Raw genomic sequence first — 23,641 nt, 5'->3', positions numbered from 1 at the left:
ATTCCCTCTGACTGACCTTGTCACTGCTGGTGGAGTGTGCTGCGTGTGTGTTCCCTGACTCCAGGCTCAGAACCGACAGACCAGAGTCTATCAGCTCCTCTGTGAAAGCAGAGCAACATTAGCACGAAAACACACACATGCACATCATGTGCTTTCACAAATGTCAAAGGCAGGGTTGGGGTCAATTTCATTTTTTCATTTACAATTACGTTTTCAATTACACATGTTCAAATACGATTACAGTGACCAGCCTTTTTTCCAAATACAATTGTTTTTTATCCTCAGAAAGCCAATTACAGTTACATTCTCAATTACTTAAGTTCAATTACAATTAATCACAATTGCTGAGCCAGAAATAAATAATTTAAAAGTTTAAAAGTTAACCTTCCTCTTTTGTTAGCATGTCTTATGATAACAGGTCCTATATCAACTGTATAATACACAAAAAATAAATATTGATTACGGTATGTAATTTCTTTCCTATCGCTTCCTAATCAATAAAAATTTAAGTTTTAATATTGTTGGTGTGGGCGTCTCAGGGTTTTTTGTGTCAGTATACCCCTCAATTTTAAATTTTTATTTTTTTTTTTAAATGGTAAAATGTGGAAAAGCTCGATATGAAACATATCGTAATAATTGTTAACTATTCTAATGTGTAGAACTGTACATAGAACCGTAACATGGTTCCCCAGTTTTGTAATAATTGACAAATTTTCTAGAATTTTCATGGCAAAAGTAAAAAAAAAAAGAAGAATTTTATCTGAAGTCAATTACATTTTAATTACGATTATGACAGCATCAATTATGCAATTACAATTCTAATTGACCCCAACCCAGGTCAGAGGTCACTGAGACCTGTGTGTACCTGTGTTTGTGCTGCTGAACTTGCTGTGGTCTATGGGCCGGGCCGAGCTCTCGCAAACATGGGCTGAAGCTTTTCCAGAACTGGAGGGAGCTTTGTGGTGTCTGCTGTCTGTTTCAGCTGCAGGAGTAGAAGATGGACCAGATGGACCTCCTCCTTCATCATGAGGATCACTTTCACCTGGTGTGGCTCTCATAACACGCTGCTGAGACTCCTCCACTTTTAAAAAGCTAGAGTCTGGACTTAGGGAAACTGGTGAGCTGCCGGTTTGTCTCACGTGAGCTCCCTGGATGAGTTCCACTGAGAAACGCACTTTCTTCTCCAAACTTCGAGGAGACGAGTTCACAGGAGTCACGCTCTGAATGGGTGTGTCCTTTCTCAAGATGACAGCTGGAACCTCCTCTGGTGTGCTGTGTGAATTTGGGCTGCTTGACAACTTCCTCTTTGTGTCCTGATCCTCTACGTTCTCAGTCAGCGCGTCAAGTTCCTCAAGGAACTCCTCCAGTGTCGAGTTGGTAATCTAGGAAATGAAAGAGTAACTTAATTTTTTTTAATTTCTTTATTTAAGTAGGGACAATACATATTAATGAACATTCAAAAAAATGTAAATATGCCAGATTGTAGCCAACGGCTAATTTCCATCTGCTGTCCCTAGACAGGCTGATGTAATAAAATGTTACACTTAACAATAAGACATGGCAAGACACAAAACAATATATAAAAAGATTACATACAGGACAAAAAAAACAAAAAACATAGGGATCATAGAATACAGCAAAATTACATGTTAAATGGAACACTGGGACCAGAACAACTACACACAAGAGAGAAGACAGGATGCTGTGGGGCCAAGAAATGTACAGGGGAAAGAAAAGCAGTTCACTTCCACATAGTCAGGGTTGGCCAATCACAGGAGTGCAACAATAAATTTACATTATCATAATAATTTATTTAAAGTGCCACTGTGCATTGCAAAGAGCCCTGAATTGCCTTTTAATAAAAGAAATTAAAAAAATAAATAGTTATAATAATAAAAATATATATATATTTAAAGTGCTGTAGTGCATTGCACACAGCCCTAATGTGCTTTGTCTCATATTTGTTTATTTATTTAAAGTGCTGTAGTGCATTGCACACAACCCTAAGGTGCTTCTTTCTAAGATTTTTTTTTTTTTTAATTTAAGTTAAGTTTAACTTAAGTTGGTTTATTGTCTATTCCAGTGTTTCTGGAATAGACGTACCCCTAGGGGTACGCGATCACAAAGAGTCAGTCTTGGTCCCACCCCACGTGTGAGATTTCAATAAAAACTATAGAAATTAATCTATTCAGGAGCCACTAAATCAGTGTTTTTCAACCTTAGGGTCAGGACCCCATGTGGGGTAGTCTGAAATTTCTGAAAAATTAAAATCAATTTTAGAATTTATTTTAATTATTCTTTTTTTTTTTTTTTTTTTTAAATAAAACACATATTTAAACAACTGTATTTCTATACTTTCATTTTGTGAAATATAAATCTAGCTCAAATAAAATGCAGTAAAAAATTTAAAAAAAATCTAAGCTCAAACATGCTCAAAAAAGATTTCTCGTCACGATCCAAAAAGATTGTAGTCGGAGAAAAGGGGTACTTGAATTCAGAAATAAGAAAAAGAGGGGTACTTGGGCTGAAAAGGTTATAGAAACACTGATCCAGAGTACTTATCGCTAGGTTGTCCTCTCACCTCTAAGTCCTTTTCGTCGTTATCTGACTCCCATCTGAAAAACATTAACAATAAAGAAGTAGTAAGTGAGACAGGAGACTTGAATCCTCGTCCCTGGAAAGCAGAAAAACCCTGGCGATAAAAAGCGAGAGAGCAGCACTTAAAGTTAGTGGGACCTGGTGACAGAAAATCATGTAGAATGCTGCACTTTCCCACCATATGGGGACATAACGTCTCAGTTTCAAGTCTACAGTCTCGTGGCTATTTAAGATCAAACAATGACTGTTTAACTTCATTTCTGGAGAGTCTCTGCAACTAATATATTTAGTGTGTTCACAGTGCAGATATAAACAGCTGACTACACTGAGACACTGTAAGGATCAGGCCTTGTGGGTAATCTAGTCAGCTGCTACTATTTCTAACTCAAGTCTTATGACAACTATGGGAATTCACACTTTAAGGCATGGAGAAGAAAAGTTATGCATCTTTCTGTGTCTACTATGTGTGAGTCTAAAGAGATATTAGTAGTAACAATGAACAGAGACCGTTGATGCCAGAGGCCATCCGTTGGATGGTGCTACAAATGGGGGTTTAAAAGATACATTTTTAAAACAAAATCAACAAGTGTAAGCAAATACGATGATGAAAAAATATATTCATTCATTCATTCAGAAATATTTATTCCTGCTCAGGGTCGCAGGGCTCTGCTGGTGTTTATCTCCAGCTTTCAAAGGGTCCTAGATAAGGGTACACCCTGGACATGGTCCCAGTCCATCACAGGAAATATATTTTCACCTAAATGTAACTGGCTAGCATCACCTTTAAAACAACAGCACTCGGACACGCAAATCTAGTTAAGATCAGCTCACCAAATTTAATTTATATCCGTTCAGAACTTTTTGAAATATCCTTGCTCAAATATTCCTTCTGGATACTGTATCTGCAGGACCTTACGATCATCTCTTTTGACATTGTCTACCAGCTCGCCAAATTTAATTTAAATCCGTTCAAAACTTTTTGAGATATCCTGCAAACCAACACCCACATTAACAGACTGACGGACAGAAAGACAAACGCTGGGAAAACACTACCTCCTTGGTGGAGCTATTTACAATAATTAAGTGTCCTCGACCCTAATCTATGAAAATGAGCAGGTCTTTCCAGTGTACTGATGTAACAGAGGTCTGACAGTGTGCCATCATGTTTAGTAGCAAAAATGTGGCACAGGGAACGCAAGTTGTGTCTATCAGTTATCTATGATATAGCATTGTATAATGACGCAATTGCCTTTGACACCCATTTTTCAATATTTTTTTTAAATAACAATGCATTAGCTATTGAAAGTAACATTAAGAGCCACCATGTTAAATTATAAAATTACAATTTCAATTTGCAGACACTTATTAAAAGCGATGTACTACACAAGGTGTGAGGGCTAAGGGACTTGCTTAACGTCCCATAGTAATAGCAAAGGTTGGATTTTAAACATTAAAATAAAATACGATATATTATCATGACACTTAAATTATTCCATGACTTTTCAAGAATAGAAAATCGGTTTTACAAATTCCATAATTTTTCCAGAAATGTCATGACCATGGGCACCCAGATAATAATAGATGAGTAAAATGTATCTACTTTGTCTAATTATTCTCGATTTACAACAAATTAGATTCAATCCAATGCCACTTGAGAAAGGGGCCTTAACTTCCACATTCCACTTCCTCTTAGATGTGGGCAGTGATAATCTTTCCCGAGGGGAAGACATTATTACACTGCATAGTATCATCTTATGTGAGTGTCGTGGATATGAACAGGAAGAGAGTATCACAGAATATTCCTTTCCTTGGGTGCCCTCATTGGTTAGGGCCAGCACTGGTGACACTGGTTACTGACCTTCTGGCCCTCCCAGTCAGCCGTTCTATGCCTTTGGCTTTGCTGCTCACCACAGGCACATTTTTCACTTCCTTGTTTTTGCTGCGCTTGTCCTGACCTGGGACAAAATAACAGCCACAGTGAGGCTTTTTTACGACTTTTCTCTATGTTGTGTATATTTTCTAAAATGAGGTATTGAAACTCAATCACTTTGGCGACCTCTGGTTTCACCTCCTCCTCTGTGTTGACCTCTTTTAGAAGTTCGGCCACCTGAAGCAACAAGACTTTTGTTTACTATCATTTTGTGGGGATTCAGTGTGTGTCAGTGTCTCACCTCTGCCAGAAGGACCCCAGTCTCTGTCAGGGACGGACTTATCCAAAAACCTGGAAATAGAGAGTCACCTTAGATAAGAGATGAAACATAATAAAAGTTGTGTTTTGTTTTAAAAGCATTAATCACCAGCAGTGGACGCAATAAACAGAGTTTCCTTATAAATCAGGAAACACCAACATAAATACTTGTCGTAAGTGACACCTACATCCTCTGACTAAACCCTAGAGCAAACCAAAAACACATTTCCTCCTCTGTTTTCCCCCCAGAGTCTTCTTTAGGCTTTTCCAAATAAGGCAAAGCATTCCCTTCCTCATCTTCAGCTAAGAATAGCTGCTCCTCTCTTGTCTCTTTACATTTTGATGCTTCCCTGAACACCACATTCATTCACCCTCACGCTTAGGTCGCTCCCTATTACTGATCTTTGTTTAAAATCTATCAAACATTAGAAAATATTGCACTTTGTTTTTTCCTCCAGTCAGTTCCTGCCACTATTTAGTGATTTCAACAAGAAAGCAGACTACTGTCTACATGTGTTTGACAGGATTCCAAGATACAATAGCGTATCGTCCGTACAGTGACGCAGTTTGCTTGAAAAGTCATTTTTCGTCTGTGACCTTTGGTCATTTTGTAACATCCTGTGACTTGAGATTCATTCTGAATTTGATGCTGGGAAACATGCAACACACACAACTCATCTAATGCGTTTATCCACAAAATAGAAAGAAGAAAAAACTGTGACTTAAACAGAATATTTAGGAATACCAGGTGGTTACACACTTATTACATAACTGACTTTTTGATTCAAATGAGTTACTAAATAGCACTCGCTTCAACAAAAATATGAATCAGTAGAAATCATTTAACCAATTAGAATGTTTGTTTACAGCATCAATTTATGTATGGTGTGAGTGTAAGCATGAGCATAATTACATTTTTGAAACACATTCACTTAAAAATTCATTCACAATATTTGTGTAAATGCTTACAAAATTATTCATTTCAAATGGACACAAATTTTAGTTGTACCCAAAAAAAAAATACAATCCAAGTCATGTATATTTTTAAAATAAAGCTTTCCGATTTATTTTATTTTTTTAAAAATTTCAATTAAAAATGACTTAGTAAAAAGCTTTGTTTTTTAAGTAATCTAAATTGTTTTCCTTCATCTACCAATTAATCTCTTGCATTTTTTTTTTAATCTATTTTGTATTCATCACTGTTTCATGGTTGTTGAATATTTTTAAAATATCAACTAAAAAAACGTACTGTTAATTTTTTTAGAAAATGAATATTTCATTGGTTTTCTGGACGTTGACAGTATTTGGTTTATCTCAAGTTTGATTGGTTGCAACAAGGTTTGTGATACAGCCTCAAAGATCAAAGATACTGTGTTTAAATTCAGGTCCAGTCATTTCAGATTCTGGCATATTGCTACTCCTGCTTCTCTATTGTTGTACTCCATGATACGATGAAAAACTGTTCAGAATGTTAAAGGCTCAAGCATTTTTATGCTGTGCAAATATAGGACAACAAAGGTTACCTTTAAAAAACAAAGACAACTCAATGAAAAATGAAAGCATAAAGGTTTTACATTTTCTCGTTTTTGTCCATGTCCCACGCCCGTCTCCACTGGCCCTTTGCATTTTTATGACGTGCCACTCTCTCCCTGTCGATTTGCTCTCGCTCTTTCTTCCACAGCAGATACTGGTCCTGCTCTTCTTTTGATGTTGGGATGTTAAGATCTGTGCTTGCCTGAGGACTTTCAGGCACCTTTATGGGAGAAAAACAAAACCACAAATTCTTAGTAATGACTGGATATGTTTCAATATATAAAAACCACAAGGTCTCTCATAGGAAGGCAAATCGAGCCCTGAGAGGAATGATCCATCTGAAACCTTAGACATTTTTTTCAGCATTTTATTTTGAAGGAGCCATACATAAGCAGCATCATCTATCACATCTTATCACACTTATGACAGTAGGTGAGGAGATTTTCCATACCTTATATATTTCTTAGTTGCAATTTCTATTATTTTTTTTTACAATATATATTTGCAACATCAACTTCTAAGTTCTCACTTTTACTGTATTATATTCTTATTTTTTTTCTTAGTTCTTTTAATATGTAAACTTATCTGAAGAGATTTTTATCCCAGATTAAAAAAGCATAATTTCACTACATAATTTAGGAGTTACAATTTTGTATTTAAGTTCTCTTAAGATCCACTGCTTTAAACATAAGAGATTTAAAAAAAAAAAAAAACAGTTTAAAGACATTAAAGGATACAAATAATGTAGTGTTCCTTAAATATTTTAAAATCTGCTTTTCAGCCCTATTTTGATTTATTGATTACTGCGATGAGATTTGACAGATAAAAGTGATGTAAAACAGACAGAGGCTAGAATGAGCTCATGTTACAAAGCTTCAGAGCCAACCGCACATTGACATGTGAGAACAGGAAGGAAGTGCTCATCAGTTAGAGGTCTGAAAAGAATAAAGTGCTGGAATTAAGGGGTAAAAAACAGAAATCTCAAAGCCTCTCTGTGTTTTATCACACAACCAAACAGGTCAAGTAACAAAATCCATGTCTCCATCCATCGAAAATTGACCAATCACTGTCAAGTAAACATGTTGCCTGCTTGCATAACAATATTAACAAACGCAGCATCTGAGCTCACACTGATTTCCAGCTCCTCTCCCGATTGGCCCTCGGGACTTCCTGGTCCACACGGGAAGACACTTTGTGCAAGTTCCAACAGGTCACCTCCCTTTACCAGCCCTGCTCGCTCATTAAAACTGTTCCACGTCCTCAAACTCTGCTAGCTCCATATTAATGATAATGAAAAACATGTTTCTTATTTCAACTGTGTTTTTAAATTGCAACAAGAAATGGTAACATTTCACTTGAAGTTTTATACATAAGGCTGACATTATGCTGTCATTATTATGACATGACACCTGTCATTAGCATGAATAACATAAATGAAATAAAAATAATAATCCATGACACCTTATTCATGCTAATGACAGTGTAATGTCAGCCTTATGTATAAAACTTCAAGTACAGTGTTACCAAAGATAACATCTAAATAAAATCTGGTTGAGTTTTTAGTTACATTTTTGTTCAAATAAACTAGTTACTATTGTGCTTGGTGGAAACCCTGAACAATTCCAGTCTTTGTTAGGAAAAACTTCAAAAAAAGTTATCCAACAGCAACAACACTCATAAATAATTACTTTGCCTCTCACTGAGCATTAGTCGTACAAGCATTAGAAAAAATCCATGTGAAGTGCATGTTTATATGGTAATGAAATTAATTGTGATTCTGAAAGGCTTCATGAAGCTTGGAGTCGAATTCACAACCTTCACTAAGACTAAGAAGGAAGTTGGAGTTGAATTGTGATCGGAAAGCCCTGAATGAATATACAATATGAAATAACATGATATAATAAAAGAGGTTGACAGTGTACTTGTCAACAAAGTGAATGAATCCCCTGACTCTTATGTAACATCTTAATTATTTTCCTGTTTGAGGGCTGGGCCAGAATACAGAGCAGACATGGTGCAGAGGGCCAGAGAGGCATGAACAGCATCACTTGTCGTGCGGCGTACACCTCGGGCCTTTGAAGCCCGTCCTCGCTGGCTCTCTCGCTCAGCCTGTTTAATCACACGCCTGTTCTGTGAAATAGCTCTAAGCCACTCCAGCAACGCTGACGGTGACGCACCATCTCAGAGGAGGCAGATGGGGACAAGAAGCTGTAAACGAGGGCTGTGCATCACAACGTCTGAACCCTGTGTGCATGCACGAGTGTGTGCATGTGTGTTTACAGCTCAGCACTGCAATGCAAGAAGTTGAATTTGTAATTTCTTCATGGAGTCATCTACATATGATGAAGAAAATCTATACATATATATTCCTCTCACTGAATATATATGTATAGATATGGCGACCGTGGCTCAGGTGGTAGTGGGTCGTCTTCTGATCGAGAGGTTGGGGGTTCGATCCCAGTACCTGACTATGTGTCGAAGTGTCCTTGGGCAAGACACTGAACCCTAAGTTGCTCCCAGTGGTCGACTAGCACCTTGCATGGCAGTCCTGTCCCACTGGTGTGTGAATGTGAGAGCGAATGGGTGAATGAGCTGATATGTAAAGCGCTTTGAGACTGCTTCAGTGTGGTGATAAAGCGCTATATAAAATCAAGCACATTTACATTTACTCAAATTTAAGAAGAGCAACCACTGAGTGTGAAAACCTACAAGCTTTTTCAGCTGGCTTTCATCTGACTCCTGGTATTGATGCTCCTCATTGTCCTTCTGCACGGGTTTATCCTCATTCTGTCAAAACAAAACGAACAGGGAAAACACAGTCAAACATGGCATGAATAAAAGTCAAACAGTCCATAGATATAATTACATCTTTCCCGTTACTGTCACCAGATGTTTCATCCACAGTACAAAACTGAGGCCTATGCTGCCACCAAGTGGTTTAAAAGGGTAACAGTAACTTGTAAAGGTTGCTCTAACCATAAATGTCCCTTCTGCAAAATTAACTAATTAACTATTAAAAAAGACAAAAAAAGAAATAACTTACACAAAATGGTGTTTCACATAAAACAGCCCCCATTTACACTTCTACATCAACCACTGCCTTACCCAAGTAAAGGCACCAAAACGCAGTGGATGACTGGTCACTAAAGAAAAAATAAGGCCGAGGGACACATCTGCTCTCTCTTTATCATGGCAACAGTTAGTAGATGGGTTTTATCAGGCAGCAATTGAACATCTTGTTCTGAAAGTGAGCACAAGGTAATTTATAAAGTAGTGCAAGAGTAAAATAAATACAAAGATCACAGGCTAAAGGACATTTAAAAGCAATTGCATCAAAGAAAATAAAAACTAAAGACTAACTGAAGTTAGAAATACCTCAATTATATTAAATACAGTAAATGCAGTTAAAAAAGGCTGAAAACTGAATACTAAGTCAATCCGATTTCGATGAGCTGACAGCTTCAGCCCTCTTAGGACAACTTTTTTCTGATGCCTCTGAGGGAGACTGACAGTTGGCAGTCAAATGTTATCAGGAAATCAAAGTACCTTTTTTGAAAAAAGTTGTCTGAATAAATGAAACATAACATATTATTTCAAAAAAGACAAAATTAACTATCTGGAATTATTACACAAAAAGGAAGGCCACATACTGCCCCAGATTAGAGAAAAGTAAGAAAAAGAACGTTGGAATCATGCAATGTGTTGCTCAGAGTTTCTGCCTGAAACTCTTCATAAATCCGTCTGCACACAGGGATGATAATGTGACTGATGACCACAGCCCTGCCCTGTCACAGAATCAGGATTTAACTCTTTTAATCACAAACATGCAAATCTTATTACAATATAATTTTAACCAATGTGTGCAATGGAACTTTGTTTACACAAACCACTTCTCCCTCTGTGTGTTAATGGTGAGATAAACACAAGCCACATGGAACGCAAGTCTCAGGCATTCAGAGATGACTGGTGTAGTGGAATACTGGTTATTAAAAAATCATCTCATAACCCCAGTTTAAAGGGTGCATGTGTGTGTCGTCAGTGCAGCTGTTCCTAAATGTCTGCACCTTCAAACAGGGCAGCCTGAGGTCAGTGACACTGTGGCATTTCACAGCTCAGCCGAGCTGCATATGCACTGCATGCCTCATTATGAGAGCATGACATCAATCTTAAGAAGTTTAACATTATCATATATCATTTAAGCCTCTGAATTATTAACTTTATAGCTGCTTCCTAAAATATGTAATCCCCAAAAACCACCACTGTTACTGAAATTCCTTCATTAAAATATCTTACAATGTGAGAATGTAATTTTTCAGTGATGTAATAAATGTTCCGTTAATTTCACATCAAGTAAATTAAGCAAATAATCACCTTATTTATATTTTTATGTACAAAAGTCCTTCTTTATAACTTGCTGTGTTGTGCACCTAAGAGACAGTTAGCATATCTATTAGCATTAGCTCTCGCCTCCATTGAAGAGAAAATGTGCTTCTGGTTCTGCTTTAATCCATGTTTAATCCCACAGACAACACAATATTGTCAGAGTGTAATTATTATTATTAATGGGCCACAGACTCAGTGCTAGCACCAGCAGGGAGCATCAACTCTCAGTTATCCTGAAAGATTCATGTCTGCTATCAGCATGATGGTAGTTAATCCTGACTGTTTTATAAATAATTGTTTTTTAAAAGTAAATTACTGCTGAAGATTTTCACAACAATAGTTTCATGATTTCCCCCCCAAAACCCTTTGCTTTACAGCAGTGGTTCCCAACCTTTTTTTTAGATTGTGACTGCATTTTCCCAAAGAGACTTTTTTTCTTCTTCTAGAATTAGTTTATCACGTTTGTTATACTGTGTTACAAAAACAGAGTAGCCAGGATTAGTAACAAGTTGCACCGACTCAGATATTTTATATTGCATTTTATTTGAAATATATAAAAATAAAAATAAAAATCTCTTCCTCACCCTCCGCGGGCGGCTTCTCTTCTTTCCTCCAAGCTCGGGTCCTCTACCAGAGGCCTGGGAGCTTGAGGGTTCTGCGCAGTATCTTTGCTGTTCCTAGAACTGCACTTTTCCGGACCGATGTCTGATGTATTTCCTGGGATCTGCTGGAGCCACTCCTCCAGTTTGGGGGTCACTGCCCCGAGTGCCCCAATGACCACGGGCACCACTGATGCCTTCACCCTCCAGGTTTTCTCCAACTCTTCTCTGAGCCCCTGGTATTTCTCTAGTTTCTCGTGTTCCTTTTTCCTGATGTTGAAGTCGCTTGGTATTGCTATGTCGACCACAACGGCTTTCCTCTGCTCTTTGTCCACCACCACAATGTCTGGTTGGTTCGCCAATACCATTCTGTCTGTCTGTATCTGAAAGTCCCACAGGATCTTAGCTTGGTCATTTTCTACCACCTTTGGAGGTGTTTCCCACTTTGACCTTGGGGTTTCCAGCCCATACTCTGCACAGATGTTCCTGTACACTATACCAGCCACTTGGTTATGGCGCTCCATGTAAGCTTTCCCTGCCAGCATCTTACACCCTGCAGTTATGTGCTGGATTGTCTCATTGGCCTCTTTGCACAGTCTACACCTGGGGTCTTGTCTGGTGTGGTAGATCTGGGCCTCTATTGCTCTGGTGCTCAAGGCCTTCTCCTGTGCAGCCATGATGAGTGCCTCTGTGCTGTCCTTTAGTCCGGCTCTGTCTAGCCATTGGTAGGATTTCTTGATATCCGCCACTTCAGTTATGTTTTGGTGGTACATCCCGTGTAGGGGCTTGTCCTCCCATGATGGAACCTCCAGCACCTCATCTTCTGTTCCCCATTGTCTGAGACATTCACTGAGCACATCATCTGTTGGAGCCTTGTCCTTGATGTACTTATGGATCTTGGATGTTTCATCCTGGATAGTGGCTCTCACACTCACTAGTCCTCGTCCTCCTTCCTTCCGGCTAGCGTACAGTCTCAGAGTGCTGGATTTGGGGTGGAACCCTTCGTGCATGGTTAGGAGCTTTCGCGTCTTAACATCTGTGGTCTGTATCTCATCCTTTGACCAGCTTATTATTCCTGCAGGGTATCTGATTACTGGCAGGGCTTAGCTGTTTATTGCCGGGGTCTTGTTCTTGCCATTTATTTATTTATTTTTTTTATTTATTCAGTTTATTTCCGACATGGTTACATTCACTTTTTTTTTTTTTTTTTTTTTTTGTACATGCCGAAAAAGGAGACGAGAGAAGCAGTTTGCTTATCTGGGTCCCGTCCCCTGTTTTACCATCGCAAATTTACATGGGTTTACATGTCTCTCTGGTCAAACATTTTTGAGTTGTTCTGAACAGTCCTTTTTTGTGTATTCTCATCTGTAGTCAGTCATTTTTTTTTTCCTCCTCCTCTCTATCGTTGTTCGTGTTGGCCTTGTTCCCTGCCAGACATTGTTAGCATTCCTCCAGTGCAAGAATAGTTCCTCTTTCGAAGGTGTTTGGAAGTGTTTTTCCCTTTTCATCCATAATGTCACCACTCGGGAATGTCTCTTTTGGACACACAAGTTTGCAGCTTGTTTTGTCTCTACATCAAGGTTAATCCAGCTGTTGTTAGTTCTATTGGCAGTGTTGTATTTTCCACTGTTAGATTTAACTTGTATAAACACATTATTATTATATTAGTTCATAAGCAAGGTAGTGCACATATGACAATAAACACTTTGAATTTAAATTTAATTTAATCCTTAATCACCCCACCACCTAGCAATTGAAATGAATAAATGACAGACCTTTTTTACTCTTGGTTTCCACATTTAATTCAGTCTCCGTAAAATAATCAGAGTCTGAGTTTTTTTTCCAGTGTTTAAATAGATCTGGGTCCATATCCATGATTACCATCAGTAATGTTGTTGTTTAGGTGGATCCTTCGTATTTTCCCAAGTCTTCCATCGTTTTGGTTTTCCGTTCTCTTCTCCCAGTGGTGTGATGTAAATTCTGCAGTTCCTTGTCCACGTCTTTAAAATCTTTCCTCCTTTTTTTTATTTGGCGTGCCTTCCATGCGATGCTTGCATTTTTTTTTTGTCAGGCTTTCATTAATAAAAACCTCTGTTTCCTTCAGCTTTCTTCCTTGCTTCAGTAGTTCTCCATTGAATTTCATATTCGTGAAGGTTATTTTTACAGCTCTGTTATCATTTTTCTTTGGCAGGAAAAGGCAGGAGTTGATGTTGTCAGGGTTCAGGACAATGTCCTTCGACTCCAGGTAGTCAATGACCTGTTGTTCAATCGATTTTGTTTCTTCGTCACTCACGTAACTCCTGGGTTTTATCTTTAGGCCTGTGATGACATCTTTCTCTCTTTCCTTTTGTTCCAGCTGTTCAACCCTGGCGTTCAACAATTTTATCTCTTCAGCATTTCTTTCATTCTTTTCTTTCAGTACCTTTGCTTCGCTTTGTAGGTTTTCCAGTGAGTTTTCCAGCGTCTTTTCCAACGACTTTATCTCAGCAGATAGGTTTTGTAGACCCTCGCGTATCATCTCCTTGACCTCTTCCAAACCCGAATTGGGTTCTGAAGAGCCTCCCTGCAGTTTTTTCACCATTTTCCTTCAGTCTTGGGCCCAATTTTTCAGGCTGTCGCCAGCTGTAGCCAAGGTCGTGTTATCGGAGCGAATGAAAACACGTCTGCTCTCTCCAAAGACCAGAGATACTGAAAAAGTATCAATTGAGCTGGCTTCTTACGACCTGTCTTACTCGTTGGAGGTATTTGGCCGTAGCCGCTTTCCTTGTCACCTCTTCGAGGTTGCCATTTGCTTGTGGGATTCCGAGGTACTTGTAACTGTCCTCAATGTCTGCTATTGTTCCTTCTGGGAGTGAGACCCCTTCTGTGTGGACTACCTTCCCTCTCTTAGTCACCATCCGACCACACTTCTCTAGTCCGAATGATATCTTAATGTCTGCACTGTATATCCGGGTGGTATGGATCAGTGAGTCGATGTCTCGCTCATTCTTAGCGTACAGCTTGATGTCATCCATGTAGAGGAGGTGACTGATGGTGGCCCCATTCCTGAGTCGGTATCCATAGCCAGTTTTGTTGATTATTTGGCTGAGGGGGTTCAGACCTATGCAGAACAGCAGTGGGGACAGGGCGTCTCCTTGGAATATGCCACATTTGATGGAGACTTGTGCAAGTGGCTTGCCATTGGCTTCAAGGGTGGTTTTCCACAGCCTCATCAAGTTTGCAATGAAGGTTCTTAGAGTCCTGTTGATGTTGTATAGCTCCAGGCATTCAATGATCCAAGTATGTGGCATTGAGTCGTAGGCCTTCTTGTAATCAATCCAGGCAGTGCTCAGGTTAGTATGTCGGGTTCTGCAGTCTCGAGCGACTGTTCTGTCTACCAGGAGCTGGTGTTTGGCACCTCTGGTATCTTTGCCGATTCCCTTCTGAGCTGTGCTCATGTATTGATCCATGTGCCCACTTATCTTAGCCGTTATGGTGCCGGACATGAGCTTCCACGTTGTGGAGAGGCAGGTTATTGGGCGATAGTTGGATGGGACTGTACCCTTTGAGAGATCCTTCAGGATCAGGATTGTGCGCCCTTCGGTTAACCATTCAGGGTGATTCCCATCTCTCAGCAGCTGGTTCATTTGTGCTGCCAAGCGCTCATGGAGTGCCGTGAGTTTCTTAAGCCAGTAGGTGTGTATCATGTCAGGGCCTGGTGCTGTCCAGTTTTTCATACCTGAGGCTCTTTCTTGGACGTCTGCCACTGTGATGGTAACTGGATTCTGTTCAGGGAGGTTGCTGTGGTCCTCTCTCAGAGAGACCAGCCACTGTGCATCACTGTTGTGTGCTGCCTCCTTCTCCCATATGCCTTTCCAGTACTGTTCAGTTTCCAGCCTTGGTGGGTCTGCTCTGTTATTGTTACCCTGCCACTGAGCGTACACTTTCGCTGGTTGAGTTGCGAACAGACGATTTACTCGTCTGGTTTTGTTGTCTCTCGTGTATCTCTTTAGGCGGCTGGCCAAGGCTTGGAGCCTTTGTTTGGCAGTTTCCAATGCTTCAGGTATGGGCATCTGGCTGTACCTTTTGGGTACTTGCTTTTTCATTGCACCTTTCAAGGCCTCTGTCAATTGACTCACTTCTCTCCGTGCTGCCTTGATGTTAGCCTCCAGCCTTCTTTTCCATGGTGGGTATTTCATCTCATGGTTGCTCTTACGATAGCCAAGCGTCTCTAGGATCACTGCTGCTGTGGAGTATATCAGCTCATTGGTTTCAGTGATGGTAGATGTAGGAATTGCTCTCAGAGCTGCATTCACATCTTCTAGGAGACTTTCTGGCGGTACTTCTCTTAGCCTCTGTAATTTTCTTTGGGGTTGCCTGCTGGACATTTTTGACATGATCTTATTTTTCAGGTCAGTCGCTGCCTTGTTCAGCGTGATTGCGCTTATTGGGGCTTCATACCCAATCTCCATTGGGGGGGCTGGTGTTAACTCCCCTCTGACCTCGTGTCCTGGCTCCCCGTTGTCGGAGCATTGGTGCTGTACCTCATCAATCTCAAGTTGTGATAGCAGTTGCCGTTTGTGGATGTTGGAACACTGAGCTACTAATTGTTTCGCCGTGAGTTTGGACTGTGGGTTTCGAAGTAACCATTTCTCCCACATCCCCACATCCTCTCCATGTAGCCCCTCTGGCTAGGGTTGCTGGAGTAGTAGCATTCCATCAGAGCCCTGTTCTCGCATCTCGCCCATATATATATATATATATATATATATATACATATAAACACACACATATATATATATATACAGTGATGTAAAAAAGTGTTTTCCTCCTTCCTGATTTCTTAGAGCAGGAAGAGGACAAACACTTTTTCACACCACTGTATATAAGAAACGTGAGAGAAAGTGAAAGTATAGAATATTAGTAATTAAAAAAAGTAAATCTATTTTTAATAAGTAATTCTTTTTTTTAATCCATTACTAGACTTTTCAGGGGACCCCATTTACATTCCAGGCAACCCCAAAGTTGAAAAACGGTGCTTTACAGTAATATCAATAATTAATGAAACTGTGATAACTATAGGAAAACGTCTGCTTCATTGTCTTCAATAAGTACGGTACTCTCCCTTCTTTATCCAAAACCAACCCCAGTTAGTCAAAGTCCAAGTCCACCTCCTGTCCACACACCATTGTATTTCTTCACTGGAGGGGATGGACTAGCCAGCATGTCTAACATGTATGTAAAACACATGGGGAGCGGCAGGGAAGAGCTAACAAAGAAGGGGGCATCTGAGTGGTAGCAGAATAGAAAAAGAGTTTTTACACAAAAATGATCAGCACAAGATCCCAGTGGGTCAGACCTGAGCTGCTGTGTTGCCTTTGATGATGTGTGTCCGCTGCCTCTCGTTCCCTGGTGACTCCAAGCATCTTGTTCTGTCATCAGCACTGGAGTTTGGGACTTCTGCAGAGCCAGAGCTTTTCTCCAGTCTTTCACTCACCACCCTCTTACCCTGCAGGGACAGTTATTATGTTACAGTGTTGTTAGATGTAAAAAAAAAAAAAGAAGAAAGAAAACTGAGTTTCTTAATTAAAAGCTACACAGTTCAGCACTAGATGTTTGTTTCTAGATGCCTCTGAGCAGATTATCTATGAACAGTCATTAGTAAATTACATCCCTAAAGGATTAACTAGGGAACAATATTGTTACCTTTGCCAAGGAGGTAATATTTTTGCCTGCGTTTATTGGTTTGTCTTTTAGCAGGATTACGTCAAAAGTACTAAACAGATTTCAACAAAGTTTCAACCAAAGTCAGACCTTTCACTACATGGAAGATTCTAGTCAATTTTAGAGGGAATCCACATCAATAAAGTGATTCTGGATCAGTTTCAAAAATCAAAAAATCCCTCTCTCATCATTGGCAAATTCTCAAAAATTCATATCTCGGTTCACAATTGATCAACCTTTATGAAATTTGACTCATTCATGTCGAGTTGGGTCTTCAATTGCCCAACCGAGTTTCAACACTCTCTAAGTACTGTTGTTTGAATTATTTACTGTTTCTTTATATATATATAAAATGCTAAGATAATTATGGTAATGCCTACTTGAATACTATGTAATCAGTTTCACTTCTCAACAAGGATCAACTAACAGCTGAATTTTATTTAAATCAGGGGTAATTCTAGAAATAACTATAAACGCACTCGGAGAGCGCAGACCTCCGCCAAGCAGCTCATGGTAAACTCAGGATTACCATGACTACCTGTCAACATTGAGCTGTGATACCATGACTACCTATCAGTGACGTGCAGTCAGGGTAGGCAAGGTAGGCAGCGCCTACCCAAGGGTGAATTGATATTTTGATTATTTGTTTTAATTATAATATAACTATAAATTATTTGTTTCCATTTCCGATAGACTATAGTACCTATAAGTTTGAAAGTGTCCGCATTTTGTGCGTTTCATAGTCCAAATTACTAAACAGCGCTATTTCCTGCAGAGATACTGCACAGTCTCACTCTACTGCAAGGCAGGAGGAGGCCACACCCCCTCCCAAAAGCACATGGCTGCTCTGCCTCTGTTCCCATAGCGTGTTTTTATGTGTTTGAGCATGCGCAGTCAGTTCCCCAAGATGAAAACCATTTACATCCAAAGGCAGCTCTCTACACTGCCTTTGGACGTAACCGCGCTATGCTAAATGCTATACGTAAGTTCACAGTGCATTAGTGAATTGATATCACGTAGCTGCTGCTACGTTGTCTCTCGCTCTAGCGAGTGGGCGAGATAACAGTACAGGCAGGATGACAGCACTAGAGATGATAGAGAAACTTTATTTTCAGGAAAAAATTACAGCTTTTAAAAGATGGGAGACCAACACCTGAGCTACCAGACCTTCAGCAAAGGTAATGTCAGAAAATTGTTCGTATTTTTCACAGTGAAAGGAAGGGTTGGCTTTGTGGATGCGCCTCACTGAAGCTGTTCCGAGTTGTTGTTGTTGTCGTTTTCTCCGTGTTTCTGTGTTTCCAACACAAACAATGGATGCGCTGCCGTGTCATGAGATATATCTTGTTGGGAGAGTATGGAGGCTGTATTAATTAATAGTTTATGTTTCTTTAATGGTGTTTCACAATGTTGATTTTGTTAGATGGCTAAATACTTGTTCAGGTGGATCTTGTTGGGTTTTTTCTTTCTTACTATGAATTTTATATTTTGATAAGCGCATTGAGATGACTTTGTTGGAAATTACTTTAAACAAATAAAGTTGAATTGAATTGAATTAACACTTGCCAGCAAAAACATATGAAATTGTCATTGGTGTTGACGTTTGTGGTCTCGATTTGCAACGCCCTGCCTACCCAACCCTAGTGGTCACGGCATGTCACTGCTACCTGTCAACATTGAGCTGTTGACTCAGAGAAGCCATGACATCAACAACAAGAAGTTCCACAGTGTGGATGGGAAAATGAATGGAATATATATATATATATATATAGTTTTGGTAGCCAGAACATCACCAAAATGTAATCAACTGTTCCTTGTCCCATTTATCAATTGTCCTAAAATTTTTGTCCAAATCCATGCATAACTTTTCAAGTTATCTTGTCTGACAGAATCACCAGAATCACTGACAAATAAACGAAAGGTAAAACATAACCTTCCACTCTGCACTTCGCACGCAGCGGAGGTAATTATCAAAATGAGAATTTGTCATTAAAAAAAAAAACTGACTTCTAAGCTCTAAGTCAGACGAAATATTTCCACTGCTGTGATATATTACCTTTTTACCAACCATAGTGATCATCAGCTGCTTCCTATGTCCTCTTCCAGCCCCCTGCGTTGCTCCCTCTTTACACTTATCTACATGTTCCTTCCCTTTCTCAGTTGGTGAACCGCTGTTGAGTTGCTTCGTCACCACAACACGACTCTCCTGTTCACACCCAAAGACAAAATATGTTTACAATGTTGTTCCCATTAAATGTAATCTCAGTGAGGTTTGGTATTTGTGCAGTTTGTCAACACTCACACTGGTGGATTTACTTATGGTGATGGTGAGATCATCAGCTTTGCCCTTTCTGCTCTGCAATGGCATTCCTTCCTCTTCAGCCCGTTTCCGATCCTCCTCCACCTCCTGAATGTAGCCACAGCAACAAATCAATGATTATGTAGGAGGAAGGAAAGTTAATTCAGGTATCTGTGCATATAGGGCCCTGTTTTGGCCGGGACAAAAGCAAATTCCTTTGCAAGACGACTGACAATGATATTTAAAACACAAAACGAAATATATAGAACAATTTGGCTTTACCATGAAGCCAATGTAAGAGCAGATATTAATTACCACTGAGCAGTCAAAGGAGAGCTGGGTTACTACTTTACAGTATGTTAATAGGATCAGTCTGTGCAACAGGAAAAACACTGTCCTGTCCCTGCATAACAAACTACAGCGAATCTCCCTGTATATGACCCCCTGTAGCCTCCTCACCTTGTACCGCTTCATGAGGGCTTCGTTCTTTCTGCGCAGAGCTTCAATCTTTTTGTCGAGCTCCAGGTCTCTCTCATGGTCCCTTTTGGACATTCCGTCACTTGAGGTCTAAGAGGGCATGAATAAAACTACATTACATTTTATGTCAAAAACCAGTGGATTACACAGCAATCTTTTGCCACAAGTATAATAATGTTACGAACGTGGAAAACTTTGGGTTAAAACTAATGATGAATCTAATTAATTTGTACTGTGTTTGTATCAGGAGTGGTTTTAAGATGAAGGTAAAGCGCAGAACTATTAAAATGTTCTGTTAAATTTTTTTTTCTAACACTGGTGCATTTCACAAAACAACCTATGGTGTTGAAACAATGAGATGATATACTAAAGATAACATAGCACTGGACAAAACGTGTGCAAAAATAAATTGTTTTTGTTGAGACTGAAAAATGTTAAAAGCATTCTTCAAGCATGAAAGGTAATCTAAAGAACAGTACTTTATCATACAATAGTGTTGTCAAACAGAAAATGTAAAGAATTCAGATTCAAATTCAGTTGTCGATGTAGTATGTCAGGCCCTTGAACACAAATCCAATGACACTCCATAGCATTTGCCAGCACACCCAGTTCCCCCAATGCTTATATCATAATATCACATGATGGCAGTCATTTTTAATCACAAACTCCTATAATAATAATTTTTCTCAAATTATTTCACAAAATGTCCCCAAATTAAATGGTCACAAAATCAAACAAAATTTAAGTGAATATAAGTTCATGGTTTCTTATTGCTTGGATACCGTCTGTGCCTTACATACTATATATCATTTATACTTGTTACTTATGCTTGTTTTCCTGCCTATATTCTGCAGCACATTAGTCTATATTTGACGGATAAACTACAACGTGTTTGACAGCTGAGAGTCTGACTTGCCTGATGAAAAAATATTTACCATCATAATAAACAAATCTGTCATTTCATGTCATAATAAGAGTCAGACATTTTTCGATCATGCAAGCAATAAAGATGAGTAAATTTTCTGTCTACTAAGGTGTGAAAATATTGCTTCAGGAGCGAGGTGGTGCAGGTTGGAGCTGCGAGACCAAACCCACAGGGCAGCACTCCATGTGTTGGCTTTATATGAACACACCCTCTCAGTCACCACAGATGGAAGAGTCATTACAGAGCTCAGTTACACATATGCAGAGCAGCCCAAACATCCCACACATGCAGAAGGACAGGATGAAGCATCAGAGATGTGAACATTCTCTACGAAAACAAAATTTGTGTTATAATTTGGACAGATCATGAGTTTTCAGTAAAGAATACTGGCATTTCCATCCATTATTTATAAACAACTCCATTAGGTCAGATAGAGAAACTGAACTGGATCACTTGAATGTCTGAAGTCCCTGTGAAGTCTCAAAGCTACATTTTAGCATCTCTCTGAAGTCCAAGGACAAGTTGAATTATTTGGTTGAAGTAGGTATGAAAGAAAATTATTGGAAACCCATTTTGTTGCTAATTGCGCTCACATAATTCTCATTCACATCCACTGCAGCACTTAAAAGCACTGAATGAGGTTTTGCTGTCAAAACAGAGACTTCTGCTCAATCATCTGATGCACGTGTTTTCCTCTATGATTCATTGCTGTTGTTATCCGTTGATATTCACGGCTAAGGAAAAGTGAGAGTGATGCTGCAAGGATGGAAAAAAAAAAGTTGCCACTTCTGCTCGTCATTAAAAACACAAGACAGATAAAGGATTAGGATACAGGATAATAGGCCTGGGCAATATATCGAAATTCAAGATATATGGAGTTTTCTATTTTGGCGATACAGAAAATTACAATATTGCGTATATCGAGATATTTTTTATTTAATACCTTACTTTGCATTAAAATACTTGTTTTGGGAGTCGCTCCTTTTATTACTTTTCAGAACAACATGAAAAGTTATATGATTTGTGAGTGTGTCCTAACTCAGATCTTACCCTAAACAAGCCACACTACAGAACTCACTCACATTGGCTGTCCATTACAGGAGAAAAAGGGCAAAAGTAGCAAACATTGTGCAGCTGTTCATTAAAAAATGTCCCAGTCCCATTGTGCATTTTTTCCTCCTTTTGTGTATTTTGTTGTCCTATGTATTTTTGTTGCTCTTTTGTGTATTTTGCGGTAATTTTGGATGTCGTTCTGAGTTGTTTTGTTATTTTTCGCCTTTTTGAAAAAAAATATTGAAATATGAATTTTGTTCCATATCGCCCAGCCCAATTTTTATTTAAAGGGGCAATATTATGAAAAAATTACTTTATAATGGTTTTGTTACAGTGATACAATACCGTTACATCCTTAAAAGCGACATACACAAAATGTGTAGGGGTGTCCCGATCCGATATCGGTCCGATATTGGCCTGAAAACAAATATCAGATATCAGATTAAAATTTCTGAATTTTCCTATTTTTTTCTTCATTCTTTTATTTATTTTATCCAATTGTAGAATAAATTAGATATTATGTTGAAGGTTAAAATTTCTGTAACCATCCATCCATCCATCCATCTTCTCCCACTTAGCCGTTTCCGGGTCGCGGGGGCAGCATCCTCAGTAGGGAGGCCCAGACTTCCCTCTCCCCGGCCACTTCCTCCAGCTCTTCCGGGGGGACCCCGAGACATTCCCAGGCCAGCCGAGAGACATAGTCTCTCCAGCGTGTCCTGGGTCTTCCCCGGGGCCTCCTTCCGCAGGGACGTGCCCTGAACGCCTCACGAGGGAGCCGTTCAGGGGGCATCCTAATTAGGTGCCCGAGCCACCTCATCTGGCTCTTCTCGATGCGGAGGAGCAGCGACTCTACTTTGAGCCCCTCCCGAATGACTGAGCTTCTCACCCTATCTCTAAGGGAGAGCCCAGCTGTAACCAATTAGTTTATAATAAATGAGTCAGTTTTTCTCATATACTGTTGCTGACTATTGCTCTCTGTTTGAGTAACATCACTTGATCAAGCCTTTTCTGACATTCCACACTACAAAGTAAGTCATTATAATATTTTTTATTTTTTTAAAGCATGACTCATGCTGATAACGGATCAATATCGGTATAAGTCAATATGCAAGGCTGCAATATTGGTATCATATAGGAAATGAAAAAGTTGTATCGGGACATCCCTAGAAATGTATTCTCTTCATTTAACCCCCCCACCCCCACCCCGAGGAGCAGTGGGCAGCCACGTTGTAGCGCCCAGGAAGCAGTTACAATCAGTTTCATTTTTAGTGTCCGTTACACCGCCTCGTTTCACCTCTGAGATGATCTGACATGTTTGTGACCCAATGCAATGCAGCGGTTGGACGAAACAGTGGACTATTACCTTGAATGGATTACTCCTGTAATAAGTAGTAGTGAGGATGACAAGAAAGCTGAAACAGCTGACAGACTCCACTGCTGCTGCCACACACACACCCTGAAACAGTGTTTGTCTGACTCACAATCACAACAGCCACTTAAATAGCCATGTGTTTTACTGTAATGTGCAGTTTTTTTGGCTGAAAACAATAACAAGAGTGTGTGGATAGTAGGGATGTAACGATTAATCGTAAGGCAGTTAAAAATCGATTCATAGGTACCACGGTTCACATCGATGCTCTGAAAATTAAATCGCAGTACTTTTTTTAACCAGCGCTAAATATTAATCCTTCCAGAAGTGGACGTGACGGGCGGAATCTGCTACTATTTTCTTTCTGGCCACCATTTACTGTTAAACATGCTCATAAATGATTCTTTACTCCTTTAGCACTGAAAGAATATCTGTAATATTACGTGAATATCTGTAAAAGTCAGGTTTTTCTATTAACTCTGTCTGCTAGCATAGCATCTCTTCTTCACTGGTGGAA

General features: G+C 39.4%; 1 protein-coding gene across 9 annotated transcripts in view; it reads right to left on the bottom strand.

Moving 5' to 3' along the window:
• Positions 1-23,641, bottom strand: part of ccdc9b (coiled-coil domain containing 9B) — a 42,603-nt gene that overhangs the window by 7,337 nt on the left and 11,625 nt on the right. For 8 of the 9 annotated variants that reach the window (XR_003672826.1, XM_028438208.1, XM_028438210.1 and 5 more), the window contains 12 exons: positions 19,760-19,867; positions 19,304-19,408; positions 19,058-19,207; positions 16,640-16,789; positions 9,029-9,106; positions 6,361-6,539; positions 4,770-4,819; positions 4,646-4,705; positions 4,457-4,553; positions 2,582-2,615; positions 866-1,382; positions 17-99 (listed from right to left, as the gene is read on the bottom strand). Coding sequence is in view for 8 of the 9 variants with exons in the window: in XM_028438208.1 (XP_028294009.1) it covers positions 17-99; positions 866-1,382; positions 2,582-2,615; positions 4,457-4,553; positions 4,646-4,705; positions 4,770-4,819; positions 6,361-6,539; positions 9,029-9,106; positions 16,640-16,789; positions 19,058-19,207; positions 19,304-19,408; positions 19,760-19,867 (1,611 nt within the window). In the remaining variant the exon portion in view is untranslated. The remainder of the gene's footprint in view (positions 1-16; positions 100-865; positions 1,383-2,581; positions 2,616-4,456; positions 4,554-4,645; positions 4,706-4,769; positions 4,820-6,360; positions 6,540-9,028; positions 9,107-16,639; positions 16,790-19,057; positions 19,208-19,303; positions 19,409-19,759; positions 19,868-23,641) is intronic. The other variant, XM_028438213.1, reaches the window with a different exon arrangement.

Source organism: Gouania willdenowi, chromosome 22 (assembly GCF_900634775.1).
Source record: "Gouania willdenowi chromosome 22, fGouWil2.1, whole genome shotgun sequence".
NCBI classification, from domain to species: domain Eukaryota; kingdom Metazoa; phylum Chordata; class Actinopteri; order Blenniiformes; family Gobiesocidae; genus Gouania; species Gouania willdenowi.
Note: the sequence above shows the minus strand (reverse complement) of the source record. Positions and strands in the feature narration are given on the sequence as shown.